We start from the raw sequence: 15,254 nt of genomic DNA, 5'->3' as shown, positions 1-15,254 counted from the left end.
TCCCTAAATTTTCAGAATATGATATTTGACTAGAGATTAAGTTTTTTTAGGATTTTCAACTAAATCTGTTCTTAATGTGAAGAATGTGGGGGTTATCTGTATTAATTTTATGAATGAGAGATATATAATATAGGCGCTTGGTGGTATTTTGTTGCTGGCTAACTAAGATAAATCAGCATGATGAACAGGGAAGAGAATCCATCTTACTGGAGAGAGATCACCTGAGCTGCTAGTCATGGAGGGTGGGATCTCCACTTGGAGTTCATTACAGAGTAGGGATTAGTGAGGAGGAAACAGCAAACTGGGCTTTTGTCATAAACAGATTTTAAGGGTTAATGTCTCTTGTACCTGTAAAGGGTTACAAGCAGAGAACTGAACACCTGACCAGAAGACCAATCAGAAGACAAGATACTTTTAAATTTGGGTGGAGGGAAGTTTTTGTGTGTGTTCTTTGTTCGTTGTGTGTTCTTCTCTCGGAGGGTCTGAGAGAGACCAGACATTACTACAGGCTCTCTAAGTTTCTTTTCAAATAGTAAGTAAAACAGGTGGTTTAGGCTTTTTGATTGTTTTACTCTATTTGCAATTGTGGATCTGGCTGGTTAACCTTTATATGTGTAGTTGCTGGGAATATTTTGATTTGTATTGGTATTAGGGGGCGGGGGGAAGTCTCTTTCTGGTGTCTGTAAGCTATAGGACCCTGTAATATTTACATCTTGAAGTTACAGAGATAATTCTTTACTTTTTCCTTTCTTTTATTAGAAGGTTTCTTTTTAGAGAACCTGATTGATTTTTTTTCTTGTCTCCCTTGTTTTATTCCAGGGGATTGGGATAACTCACCAGGACGGGGAGGGGGGGGAGAGACGGGAGGGGGAGAGAGAGAATCTCTCTCTGTTTTCCTTGAATCTGTTTGCCTCTTTGTGGAAGGGAAGGGAGATGCTTCTCTGTATGGTGATTTAAGAGGTTGGATCAGTATCTCTCAGGATAGCCCAGGGAGGGAAATTTTGGGAGGGGGAAAGGTGGGGGAATGGTTTATTTCTCCTTGTTTTAAGAACCCAAGGGATCTGGGTTCTTGGGGTCCCCAGGGAAGGCTGGGGAGGTCAGAGTGCCCCAAAACACTATATTTTTGGGTGGTGGCAGTGCTATCAGATCTAAGCAGGTAATTAAGCTTAGAGAATACAGGTGCTAGCATCTCATTTTCTGAACTCTAAGGTTCAGATCTGAGAAGGAATGCTATGACAGCTTTATTCAAGGAGGCAGACCAGGAACCTTCTGTGGGTCTCAGAAGAGGATTACATGGTTTATGAAGCCTCCCAGACAAAGAGATGGCTTATTTTTATTTAATAGCTTAGCCAAACCTGATTAACTTTTAATTTGGACAAGAAAATGTGCTGTTTTAATGTCTAGAGCAGGGGTAGGAAACCTATGGCACACGTGCCAAAGGCAGCACGTGACCTGATTTTCAGTAGCACTCACACTGCCCGGGTCCTGGCCACCAGTCCGGGGGGCTCTGCATTTTAATTTAATTTTAAATAAAGCTTCTTAAACATTTTAAAAAGCCTTATTTACTTTACATACAATAGTTCAGTTATATATTATAGACTTATAGAAAGAGACCTTCTTAAAAGATTAAAATGTATTACTGGCACCCGAAACCTTAAATTAGAGTGAATAAATGAAGACTTGGCACACCACTTCTGAAAGGTTGCTGATCCCTGGGCTGGAGGAAAAGGGAATGCTTCAGGAAGATTTCCACCCCCTGCCTTGGTTTTCTCACTTGAAGGGAAGAGTGTTGTCATGTCTGGCTGGTAAAGAAAGACTCTGGTCTATGTAATATATTCAGATGGAAAGATGCTTGGGTCTGATTGTGAAAAAACCCTGTCAGCAACTCTGTAATGAATTGCTGGGTTTGAGACTTGGAGCTGGCTGAGTCACACTGAGGAAAAGTTGCCGGGAAGAAGGTACCCACTTCTATTCCTGTGTATGCAGCTTTTCTTCCAGGCCTGGGGAAAATGGTTTTCATTTAAAAATGTGAAAGGGGCGTGTGTGTGGAATGTTACTGCTGCCTCTTTCTTCTCTCAGGTCATCCTACTTAGCTGTGATGATTTTGTGATATTACAGTCTTCTACCTCTCTCCCAAGTACACATACCCCAATCTCTCCCTACTCTTCCCCTGCACCATATGTTCATTTGTTTCAAATAAAACTTTTTCCCATTAAGGTGGACTTGTCATCAACTACTTGTCAGGCAGCTTTGGAAGTAATTAAGCTGATGCAGGTTTAATCTTTTGTGCAGTTTTAAATGTAAAAGTTCAGAGACTGTTATGTGTGTGCTTGATATGCGTAACAAGCCTTGTGGACTATAAGTAAAAATAGCAAGGGGGGTGGAAGGAATTTGAATTGAGGTTCACAACCTCTTAGGAAAGTATCTTAACCACTAAGCTATGCTCATGTGAGTGTCTCACAATTGAGCTTGTTGAAGCTCTTCCATTTCAACTTAATAACTGAATATTATTTATTGGGCCAGAGAGTGTGATCAGGCGTTCCTCTGAGAGCTGGGAAATCCCTGTTCAAATCTCATCTCCTCATTAGGCAGAGGGGGGAATTCAATGTCTGTGTCCCACATCCCAGGTGCATTATCTGACCACTGGACTAAAGGTTATGATTGAGGAAGCTTGTTTCCTCTTCCCAGCTGGCCATTTTATGTGAGGCAAGATAGGTTCTGAGGAAGCCTACTGGATTGGGGCCTACAGGCATTCCTCCATCTGTCTTCCCTTGGTTTCTGGATTGCACTGGGGCTAGGTGTGAGACAAGCATCAGGCACTTAGAAGCAGGAACTTTTACAGTGGATATTTAAGCATAAAGTGAGTTTAGGCACTGAAGGATTAGGTGGCAGCCAAGTGGGGGTTTTGTGGATCATGATGGCACCAATAGTCCAGTTGAGGGCTAATCAGCTCAGAGTAGAGTGGAAGAATTACTTCTTGTGTCTTGCTTACAATACTCCTGCTAATACATCCCAGAAAGATGTTTGCTTTTTTTGCAACTGCGTTACACGGTTGACTCATCTTTAGCTTGTAATCTAATATGACCCCCAGATCCTCTTCTGCAGTACTCCTTCCTAGGCAATCATTTCCTATTTTGTTTGTGTGCAAATAATTGTTCTTTCCTAAGTGCAGTAATTTGCATTTGTGCTTATTGAATTTTATCCTATTTACTTCAGACCATTTCTCGAGTTTGTCCAGATAATTTTGAATTTTAATCCTTATCCTCCACAACACTTGCAAACCACCCCCAGATTGGTATCATCCACAAACTTTGTGTACTCTCTGTGGCATTACCTAAATTATTGTTGAAGATATTGAACAGAACCAGACCCAGAACTGATCCTTGTGGGACCCCACTCTATTTGCCCTCCCAGCTTGACTGTGAACCATTGATAACTACTCTCTGGCAACAGTTTTCCAACCAGTTCTGCACCCACTTTATAGTAGCTCCATCTAGGTTGTATTTTCCTTGTCATACAAGACAGTATCAAAAGCCTTACTAAAGTCAAGATAGACCACATCTACTACTTCCCCTATTCATAAGGCTTGTTACCTTGTCAAAGAAAGCTGTTAGGCTGGTTTAGCATGATTTTTTTCTTGGCAAATCCATGCTGACTGTTACTTATCACCTTATTATCTCCTAGGTTTGCAAATTGATTGCTTAATTATTTGCTCCATTATCTCTCCTGGTACTGAAGTTAAGATGACAGGTCTGTAATTCTCCAGATTGTCTTTATTAAGGACACAGAAAGATGGTACTGAGGGAGGAGTAACTAGGGCTGGCTGAGCTCTGTGAGTGTAGAGAGCTATAGGAAGGAAGACCACCACTCTTCCCTGGCCCTGAGGGAAAAGGCTAAAGGTAGAGAAGCACCATATATAACACTGTAACTGTATTGGTCTTTGTGTGTTTATTTACATACCCTAATTGTCACTAAATGAGAGTCTTAGAGGTTCCTGGGGCATCTGAGGATAGGGACAGTGTGTGTCCCTTTACAGAAAGGAAAGGGAGGCTTTCACAGGATCTCCTGACCTGAACTATTCTGAACCATAAGTGGCTTTAGAGAAAAGACCAATATTTTGAGGCAACTCTTATCTGAAGAACTAGCTTGCTTTACTTGCATCGCATATGATAGAAGATGCCTTCTGCAGTGTCTTTCTTAACAAGCAGCGACAGTGCAACATCTAGAGAAGTATAGCAGTGCCATAGGATGTATTGGAAGGATTTTTTTCAGGATCCCACAGAGGACAATGTATTGGCATTGATAGGATTGTACTAAGAAAGAAGTTTCAGGCAGGGCTAGAATTGGAAGGAGTGGAAGGAATAGCGATACTCTTCTAAACGCCACCCACAAACCAAGAACTACAGACTTGAGATGCCAAAATGAGATCCCAGTCACAGTAGAGAGTGCTGATGTTCAAATTATGATCACACATTCTCTGCTGGGCTCCCCCTTAATGGGGTTGGATACACCTCTGAGCAGAACTAAATTAAGACATAGGCAAATAAGCATGTGCCCAAGTTTGCTTCTGTTCTTTAAAAAGTTCTGTTTCTTACTCTGCCTATGGTGAAGAAAAGCTTGACAATCTGGACCACTTGTATCTGATGCAGTGATGCCTGCCTAAATTTGCAGAGGGCCTCTGGCAGAGGTGCCCGAAGCTCACTTCGAATGTGGGGTAGATGTGCTCTGCACGGGGAGGCCAGGGTGGAGGTGGGTGGGAAGGAAGAGAAGCAGGATTGATGCTCTGCATATTGAGTGAGGGGAGCTACTGAGACTCAGCAGGTAGGAGATGTTCCTACTTGATCCCCAGCCTGATCCCAACTACTATGGCAGCTTCTGCAGCCCTTCTGGGTCCTACTCTCATCTCCTCCACTGCATGCATGCAGTTTACAGAAAATGACACACAAGGGTGGAAACAAAACAGATCAGCTCTCACGTCTCCTCTGCCTCTCTAGTTCTGTCACTCCTGAGCAGAAGGTGCAGTAACAACTAGCTCCAGAATAAAAGTACCATTTCGACAATGGCCTTTTAAAAATGAAAGCTGAGATTCCAGAGAACAGAATAGCCGTCTCAAAGTACTAGGTTGTCCACCCACTGTGACTCTGCCCAATGGCTTAAGGGTAAATCAAATGCTTTTGGATAAATGGGGTTTTGGTCTTGTGGCTTAATTCAAGTTAGTGTTCAGATATACTGTTGTGATAAAGACCATATTAATGCCTGTAAATAACTGTAGTTCAAATAACACCTTTGGATGAAGGAGTCTGTCAGTTTATGGGTGCCTGGATAAACAGGGTCTTAACAAAATAACTGTACAATAATGAGAACATGTATGTTCTTTGGGTCATACAATCTGTTAATATTTCTGTTCAGTCAAACTCCTAATTAAATGATACAAAAATAGAGAAGATATAAAGTACCACTGTTGCATGTCTTTAGTGGACATTGGCTATGCTTGGGCCTTTGTGTTTCTGCTCAAAAGAGGTGCTGTGGCAACAAGATGTCACAAAAAAAGGCAAAATGTCTCCTAGCAACAGGAAGCTTTAGGTAGAAAAGTTCCAGACTAGGTAGTTGGAAACAGCAAGCTGGAGAATTGGGATGAGGCATAAACAACTGGGTAGAAGTCCCCAAATCTGCGGATGATTGAACCATTGCTATGGTGAGTACCCTGGACACCAAGCCGTTGGAGAGGAAAGCCCATTGGCCTTCTGCTTGTGAATGACTTTTTGAAAACTGGCTTCACAGTGCTGGAGTCTTTCTACTTTTTAAGTAACTCTATTTAAACTTTAAAAACACTAAATGTAAAATATCAAGCGGATTCCAACACTGACTGTTAATCCAAAATGGTCAACTCAGAAGAGACAGTATTTATTTCCCTGTTTTGATCCCACTATTTAGAAAAAGCCCTATTAGTTGCATCCCTTTTCCAAGAACCCATTTAGTTAATAGGTTATTTTTAAGGGTAGGCAAGACCTTTTGCTTTTTTTTGTCTAGCTTTTGAGGACTTAACTTTGAATCTCTGATTCTAATAATATCACTGGTCACTTGGGAGTTATGAAAGAGATGGGAAACAGGGAGAGAGAAAGAGGAGGGAGAAGAAGAGAACTGCTTTAATAATACAGGGCTAGATTTGTGCCTTTAAGCAGTACTCTGTATAAGGGGCAATCTGTAGCTGTGCTGCCCCAGAAATGGAACTGGGAATTGGAATGAGAACTTGTCTGTAGTGGGGAAAATGAATTGAATTAGAAAACACATTAACACAATGTTCAACATGCCTTTTCCCTTTACGGTGAACCAGGATAGTTGTGTTTAAAAACATTATCAGGTCATGGTTAAATATTGGAGGACATATTGCACATCACTTCTGGTGCACAAGCTAAACAGGTCTGCATGTAGGATGTTTTACAATGTACCTATCTGCCTGCAGTAAAAGTGGGTATGAATGAGAGTAGAATTGTCATGGCATGGCATGACATGTGCATGCTGGGTACACACAACTGCTACTATTTTTATTTCATGATTACACCAGGAGAAACTTCCCTTTAAGTAGATACTTCTGCATTGGAGCTGAAGCCAGGAATGTAATGAACTTGCTATATTTACATGCATATCACTGCTGCAGACTTGGAGGCAGCACCACTGGGACAACCTGCCTTGGGCTTTTGAGTAATTTATATTGGTTTTGTGCAGTGAAAGGAGGCTCCCTTTCTCTCTCTCTCTCTATTACTGTCTGTTCTGTTTTGGACATTTGTCAATCCTTTTCCAAAATTTCTCTCTCTCAAGTTCAATAGAGGGGGAAAAAAATAATCAAACCATACAAATCCTATGCACGTGTGTTACACTCTTGCTACCAGTTCTACTCTGGGGTTGGTGAAATGCTGCACACCTGGGTAAGTGCATCTCTCCTAGACTGCATGGCTGGAGCCCTAGCCTCCCCCCTGGAAAACTATCTACACTTTTTTTTTTAAATGAGCATAAATTTTGAGGCTTACTAAAGTAGAAAAGTCTTTTTTCCTCACCTGGGTCTAGAATTGCCTATCTTGCATGAATGAAAGCCCCAAAATAATCTCAAATATTACAGAATCTGCCCTATATTTCTGAGGCGGAGACACAGTCATAAAATTCATCTAAAAGCCTTTAAGAACCTATATATAACTTTTCATAGAAGTAAATAGGGACATAATTCTAGCACCAAGTTTGAGCTCCAAAAATGAAGGGAATCTAACTAAAAAAGACTAAATTTTCCCTGTTAACTCACAAGCCAATCTACTCTAACAATATTTTTAGTATAACTGTAATACACACTTAGGCCCTGATAAGGAAAATACACATTTGCCTTTATTCATGTGAGTAACATTAAACATCTGTAAATATTCTCAGACCTAGAGCCCAATTCAGTCTCTATGCGCTATAAATGCAGTGGTGTGTTTTTAATGTAGCAGTGCAGTAACTCAGGGCAGCTGTTATTGGAGTATAATCATTTATAGTTAAAGAGATACTGCCACATAGTGAAGACAACTTTTAGTACTGGTGCGCAAGGCAAAGACACGGTGCTATGAATGTAAACGAAAACGGGACACACGTCTCCCCTTGTTTATAACCAGTCTCTTGCGGTATTTGCAACCCAGACTTCGTAGCTTTATGGCATTGCACAAGAATCTGAAAGTGAAACTCACTAGCGGGCGGAGTGGGGAAGGAGTGAAACTACCCAGTTAATTTTCCTTTCCAACATGAGTGAAGGGCAGAAAAACACTCGATTCATAATCAAGAGATTTTAGTAACAATAAGAAAATCGGAAAAAATAGATCTGATCATTAGTTTAGCAGTCGCTCGGGACAGAGCGAGCAGGGGGGAGAAGAAACAGCCGGAGGTGTTAGGGTCTTACAGTGCTTCTTCCCTCCTGATAGGGCACCTTCCAGTGTGTTGTGAGGGCTGGCGAGGAACCCAGAGCGCACTAGGGCCCCGGGGAAAGGCGGCGCGGCGCGGCAGCCAGGTACCCCAGTGGACTGGCTGGAGCTCACATACGGGCGGGCAGAGAGAGGCTGCTGGGGGCCCGATGCCAGAGGCAGGCTCTGCGCTCGCCCAGCCGATCCCGGGACTGACTCCAGCATCACTTTAACGGGGAGCGGATGGCGCTGACAGCGGCAGCCCGGCACGTACAGAACCCGCAAGCGCGGCTCTAAAGGCTGCTCCCGCCCCTGGATGCCCCCGCTCGCTCACACCTTCCAGGCGCCAGGACCGAGCCGCTGCAGGGGGCCGGGGCGGCTTTGCTGGGGGCTCCCACTGCCCCCCGCGGTGTGTGTTGTTGCTGCCGGCCCCGCCTGCCCCTCCCGGGCGGCTGGAAGTTTTGCTGGCAGCGCTGGGCTCCTCCGCCAGCCAGCCCCCACCTCCCCGCCGCGCGCTGGAGAGGAGCCGCGGCCGCTGCTGAGGACTAGGCGGGGGAAGCGCCGAGCCCCGCCGCCTTCGCGCTCGGATTCTGCAGCCTGGCCCGAGGGGGCGGCCGCCGCCGGCCGGCCGGGGTCCCGCCATGCTGAAAGTCACCATGCCCTCCTCGTCCTCCAGCTCCGCCGCCGCGGGCAGGGCGCCCGACTACTGGATCGACGGCTCCAACAAAGACACCCTGGCGCACTACTTCGAGCTGGAGTCGGAGCTGGGACGGTAAGGGACGGGCTGCTGCTGCCCTGCGCGAGGGGGCATTCCCGGGCATCCTCCGCTCCGCTGCGCGGAGTCGGCTTTGGCTTGTGGCCGCGAGCGGGGAGGGCAGGGGCAGGGGCAGGGGCAGGGGTAGGAGCCCACGCGGTGCAACCGGTGTCAGAGGCTGCGGGGACTCTTTTCTGGCTCCCTCCCCCACCTCTGCCTGCTGCATTTCCTTTGAGTGTGGTTCATACTTAGATTTTCTCTCCCCCTCCCCCCATGCTGTCTCCTTTCCATGGGGTCTGCCTGAAACTGGAGGAGAGGAGAGAAATGTGACAGCCAGGAAGACAGCCTCGGTCCCAGTGCTGTTGGCTGTATGGCAGTTCCCCTACATGTAGGGTAGGCAGCATTTCCTAGATCCCCGCCTTTCCAGAGCTAGTGGGAGATGAAGATTTATGGGCGAGTTTGGGGTTTTTGGCTGGGGGCGAGGCAATCAAGATGATTATAGTGATGGTAAACTTTTTTTTTGTATTGTTTTTGCTCTTTAAGACAAGTGACATGGGAAATTAAACTTGAATACCAGCTTGCTTTAGTGGCTTTTTAGCAGTGAAGAAGAGAATGAATCACTTAAAGCAGTTGCAAGCAGGATTATAAATTGACATGTTGATACAAAGAGAAACCTTATATGTGAACAGTTTAGCACTAACTAGCTGGGAAGAGTACTGGCGGGTGGGGGATATATTCCAAATATAATCGGGAGATCATGTTCCTCATGGTGACCAGCATGTACAGCTATTGCCTTTCACCTGTGACCTGCCTACTTTGCTTTAACAGAGATGGCACCATAACTATTTTAAGATGTAGACATTTCACCTGGAGAAGCACTTTTTTTTTTGCTCACTCTAAGGTTTACAGTATTTAACACATTTCAGGGTTGGCTCCTTTGTACTAGGAAAGCTCAAGATGATGCATTTACTGCTCTTGTCTGTCACAGTGTCTTGATGAATGCACCCTGATTTCAATAGCTGAAAAAGTTAAGCTCTAAATGATGTCCAAAGAGGTGTCAGTATTTTTGTGCTGGATTCATATCTGCCCATTTTACAGGTGTGCACACATGTTCAAACACAGAAAACAAAATCAGTTCAGAATGAAAGTCAAGCAAGTCCTATGTTAAAAGGAAAATAAAAGTTAATTTTTTAAGAAAAACACACTAGTGGCCCAGTCTTGTAAATGCTTAGCCATGTGGGTAACTTACATTAGTAGACCAATGCTCAAACCACTGAGCTATCCCTGGTAGAGTTACTGATCTAAGTGTTTGCAGAATCTGGGCTTAATACTGTTCAGAGTGACTGTTAGGCATTTCTGTGAGTAAATTGACAGTCTAGTTTTGAGTTTTTATATTAGACACATTTTGCATGATTTTGGGCAAGCTGCTACAGTCCTTACTCAGACAAAGCTGCCGTTGAAATAATGAGTCTGAACATGTGAACTGCATTCTTTCATTAGGAATTGCAGTACAAATTAGGAAATGATTGCCAGTATCTGAATGAATTTATGTTTGGTACACGTTCATTCACGTGGGCCGTGCTACTGTCACAGCACACTTCTTCCAGTCATTTTACTATTCTAAGCATTTCTAAACTAAAACTCAGCATATCATTTAATATTTGTCTTCTATATCTGTGTAGAATTTTCTGTATTGCATTTAGAAGTAGAAAGTAAATCAATTGATGTAATACAGGAACACGTGTAATGGAGATGGATGAGTGGTCATAAACTTTACAGAGTAGGAAGTAAAACGAGAACAACAATCTTGTAGTGAAAAACTTCACAGATGACAGTGTGGTTGCATCAGTTTATTCACAGAAGGACTTGTAATTACAATATTTTTAACTGAGAGGAAAAATAAAACCTTGAACTGACATAGCTGCGTTGTGTTTGTTTTTGTTTTTTTAAAATCTTATTGAGTATTTGGCTAATATTCCTCCCTTTTTGTTACTTATTTTGGAATGATGTTTGCACATATCATATACGTAATAACTGGAACTGAAAAGGCTTGATGAATGATATTCTATGCATTTGACTTTAACGATATAGCACTTGTTAATACTCTGTAGGTGGCAGCACTGGCGAGTTGTATATTTTCTGTATCTTGCCCAGTGTGTTTTTCAGCTGAGAATTTGCATTTTACAATATCCTGAGAAAAGGTTTTGCAGCAGTGTTAACCATAAAATACTACACTTGTAGTATCCCAGAAACATAAAATCTTTTTTGTTAGTCTTGTGTGGTCCAGAGGTACAGAGTTTATGCAATTGAGATTAGTATAAAGAGATTATTTGAAGAGGAGGGAGAAAATTTTGTAACAAATGACTCCTTTGATACTCAATACATTTTTTTAAAAAGCGATTTAAGTTGTGAACATACTTTCAGTATCACTTTTATTGGAAATGTATTGAATATCATTTATTTCAATATGGCACATTTTATGCACTCTGTATCTTGAATCAGAAAGTGATAGAGAAGTTTAATGTTCCTCGATATAGCGCCACCTGATATAACACGAATTTGGATATAACGCGGTAAAGCAGTGCTCCAGGGAGGCAGGGCTGCACACTCTGGTGGATCAAAGCAAGTTCAGTATAACACAGTTTCTCTTATAACGCGGTAAGCTTTTTGGCTCCCAAGGACAGCATTATAATCGAGGTAGAGGTATATTGATTGTTGGCAGAGCCAACAGCTCATACACAGTTTGGCTTTTAGGGAATATTTTTGGCTGAGTCTCTAGAGTTATTCCCTCATTGTCAAAAAATGACATCTGACTCTTCCGTGCACATGAACCATCACCAGAAGCCTTCTGGGCTAACTTCTCATTTAAAGTATAGCCTCACTAGTGTAATCTTCATCACGGCACTTATCCTGAGAGCTATTAAGCACCCACAGTTCCCATTGTGTCTCCAGTGGGAGTTAGGAAAGCACTGATCACTCAGACCCCAATCCACAAAGCTACTTAGGTACATCTGGGGTTTAGGCACCTAAATCCTGGTTTTTGCCTCCACTGTGATCCACAAAACTCTCACTGAATCCTGTAGGTGCTGAAATTCACTCAATGCCTATATTTTTTTTAGAGTATATGTTTCTTAGGAGATGTAGTAGGTATACTGAGAAGCTACCTACCAGGTCAAATCCTATTCAAAATCTAGCCAGGATGACAGTGGTGGTAGCCAGATTAGAATTTTTAGTCCAGTGGTTAGAATACTTGTCTAGGATGTGGGAGGCCCAGGTTCAATCCCTTCCCTACCTAAGCAGGGAGAAAGACCCTGATCAAATCCTTCTACCTCAGTTTAGCAATTAGAGCCCTTGCCTGTGGGATATGCTAATGTGGGGGCTTCCTCAGTCTCTCCTGTAGAAGCTGTACTATTGGGGATAAATAATGAAAGTGTGATTGGAGCAGGGGGATTGGATTCTCTGTCTCCAATGTCCCAGGTGGGTCCCCTAATCACCGGGTTACAGAGTCTGTTTCTTGCTCATGCACCCAATGACTGTTCAACTGAGCCCAGCAGTTAGGGACCTCACCTGGGAGGTGGGAGGCCATAGGTCCTGTCCGCCAGCTCCAATCACCTTAATTATTTATCCCACATGGAACTACGTCAAGAGAAGAGACTGAGGGAGCACCACATCAGAATATCCCATAGCTCAGCAGTTAGAGCCCTCTTCTGAGAGGTAGAAGACCCCTGCTCAAATCCTTTCTTCCCACTCTGGCAGAGCAGGGAATTGTGGGAGATCCAGGTACATCACTGGTAAATCTTTTAGCCCAGTGGTTAAAGCAATCAGGTGGGTAGGCATGGCACTGGTTCTGCTGTTGTGTGGAGCGAGGCAGCTGCCCAAGAAGCTAGATAGGTGTTTAAGCTGCCTGACTCTAGGGGTTCTGGTTTGGGGATCATCTGTGCAGAGCAGGACACCTCCCTGCAGCTCAGACTTAGCGCTGTTCCTGTGGATTTTTTTTTGTGGGTGCCTAAAAATAAGTGTGGCAATGCCGAAATCCCTTTGTGTATCCAGGCCTCAATCCCTAATGACACAATACAGGGTGAGCTCAAGTACTTGTGTGCTGTGAACCCACCATCTTTTAATGATGTTGCGTGAGCTGTGCTAATATCTTTTATGTTAATAATCTTGTTCATGAAAGCAGTTATAGAACAGTAATTGAAAGGGAATTCTAAAGTCAGGTAACAGCACTTGTTGTTACAGCAGCATTATTTTGATACAAATGAGTTAATTTTGCATATGTGTGGAAGGCAATAATACATTTTATTTGAAACTCTAAGCCAGTGCTGTCTGCTGTCATATCACCTTGCAGGACTTCATGTGATGACAACCTACAAAACAGCTTTATAGTTCCTCTTCATAAATAGATCACCTACAGAATTGCATGTTGTACAGACTGTGCTTTTTGTGCCCGGTTGAGAAGCTTGATTTGTTTTGGGTGTTAAACTATATGTATACCACTCAGGTTTTTTTGTTTTGTGTTTTTGACACAATCTTTGCTTGCAACAATGGTGTGTTATTCTGTAGTATACACATACACACATGATTTTTCAGGTAGGCCAAATCTTGACTGCCTCACTAATACAAGTAGTTCTATTAAGTTTTCATGAATAAGGTGAGCAGGATTTTGGCCCTTTATAGAGTTAATAACCGAGACTTTCATATTTTCAAGTTGGCTTATAATCTAGACCTTTAGCTCCATAATTTGATCTTTGTAGTAAAAGAATATTGTGATCTCGATTCTAGTATTGAATGTATTAATTCATTGTTTTATACCGATTCATTGTTCATTTATTTTTTTACCAGACAACTCTCTCCTCCCCTCCCCCGCCACATATATTTTTGGAGACTGCAAGTGTTGAACCAGAGTCTGTACCAATGAGCTCTGACAATGTTGTAGCGTTGCAGTTAGGCTATTCTGTCCCATCAGTCTCCAATTAACAAAGTTCTACCCTGAGTTATGTCATGTATAAATAAATAATTGAATACTTGTCAAAGCAGCCTGATCAAGTACTTTAAAAGATTATTCACTTCTGCCTCCCTAAGGCCTGGTCCTGCAACTACAAATTAATATGATGCTTGCTCTGAGTAGTTGTATTGAAGCTGTGGTAGAAAGCACTGTCCTGGTGGTAGTTTTGAGATCTGGCTCTCTGCTACAAATGCTATTTCTATAACAATGAGAAATAAATACAACTTTCAGTAAAGACAGGATAAATAGTATGCCATTCATGTGGGAACCTTACATTTTCCACTAATTGAATTAAAGGTTAATTCAGAGCAAACTTGTACTGTAATGCTATAAAAGAAATTTAAAAAATCATTTACTTTCTTAGTGGAACTGCCTATGGTTAAGGGATGCCAGATCAAACCATTATACACATAGAACTCCTGTTGAAGCTGCAGTGAAATAGAGAACCAACTGATGTGCAAGGAATGAAGAACTGGATCCTAATATCAATTAACAGAAAAAATGCAGTCACCATAGCAAAAAGGCCTCAGAGATTGGCAGTTGGGTACAGTAAGAATGTTTGGAAGTTCCCAAGACGGTGTCTCAAGTAACATTCTTTATTAACGTTTTCAACTCTGTTTAAATCTCTCACTGCCTGTATGTTCAGAAAAGTGGTGTTGGTGGTACAAAGGCTTGCATCTTCCTAATTCATTTTCAAATAAGACAGTATGTTAGTATTGAGCATCCAAGTCCAAATGTCACAAGTCAAATTCCATGCTCAGTTACTTTGTGGAGCCTTTAACTTCAGTAGGGTGGCAGGGATTTGTAATTAAGGTCAGAAATAGCCTAATTCATTCATGCTTTTGAGCTTTAATCCAACATCAGTACAAAGATGTGTCTGTCCACTTCGAATTGCAAGAAGATAAGTTTCCAAAGCAGCAGAGAATTTGGTCCATTCTTTTTCTTAATCATCAAATTTGCGTGCTAACGCTTAAAGACCATAGGTGAAATCTTGGTCTTCCTGAAGTCAGTGGCAAAACTCCTGTTGACTTTAATGTGGCCAGGAATTAATCTAATATGTCATCCATACCTTATTCAGGCAAGACTTAAACCTAAATCACTGAGATGGCTCAAGAAATGAGTAACTGAAAATGTAGTTTTTTCACTACTGCTTATTTGAATCTGACCCTGATAGTACTATGGCTGAAGTATTATTACTATATCATGGTTAGAACATAGTCTATGTGAAATAAATTTGCTGATTCAGTCTACAATAATTCCCACTGGACAAAGGTGTCCACACAACAGCTGTTAACTTCGTTGGCTGCCACAATGTTTGTTTTCTCTGCTGAGCCTGCCATGTTCCTCCAGGAATGGCCTAAAGCTTATCAGTGGGGCAGTGTGCAGAAGCTGCTCCTGCATGCTCTGTGGGGAAAAACAGAGGAATTCAGTTTTCAGTGCAGTCAGTGGTACCTTTCATGAGCCCTAAATTCATCTGATTACAGTGTAAACAAATTGTATTTTATGTGAGCAAAGTTTTTCAAACCAAACAAAATAGACAACTGATTGGGATATGCAGATACTTATTTTTAAT

At 42.4% G+C, this 15,254-nt stretch overlaps 1 protein-coding gene across 2 annotated transcripts in view; it reads left to right on the top strand.

Moving 5' to 3' along the window:
- Positions 1-8,545: 8,545 nt before the first annotated feature.
- Positions 8,546-15,254, top strand: part of CAMK4 (calcium/calmodulin dependent protein kinase IV) — a 319,667-nt gene continuing 312,958 nt past the window's right edge. Inside the window, exon 1 of one of the 2 annotated variants that reach the window (XM_030567611.1) lies at positions 8,546-8,694. In XM_030567611.1, the coding sequence (XP_030423471.1) occupies positions 8,564-8,694 (131 nt within the window). In that variant the 5' untranslated portion in view covers positions 8,546-8,563. The remainder of the gene's footprint in view (positions 8,695-15,254) is intronic. The other variant, XM_030567612.1, reaches the window with a different exon arrangement.

The sequence above is a fragment of the Gopherus evgoodei genome, chromosome 6 (assembly GCF_007399415.2).
Source record: "Gopherus evgoodei ecotype Sinaloan lineage chromosome 6, rGopEvg1_v1.p, whole genome shotgun sequence".
Lineage (NCBI taxonomy): Eukaryota > Metazoa > Chordata > Testudines > Testudinidae > Gopherus > Gopherus evgoodei.
This window is presented reverse-complemented; position numbering and strand designations above follow the sequence as displayed.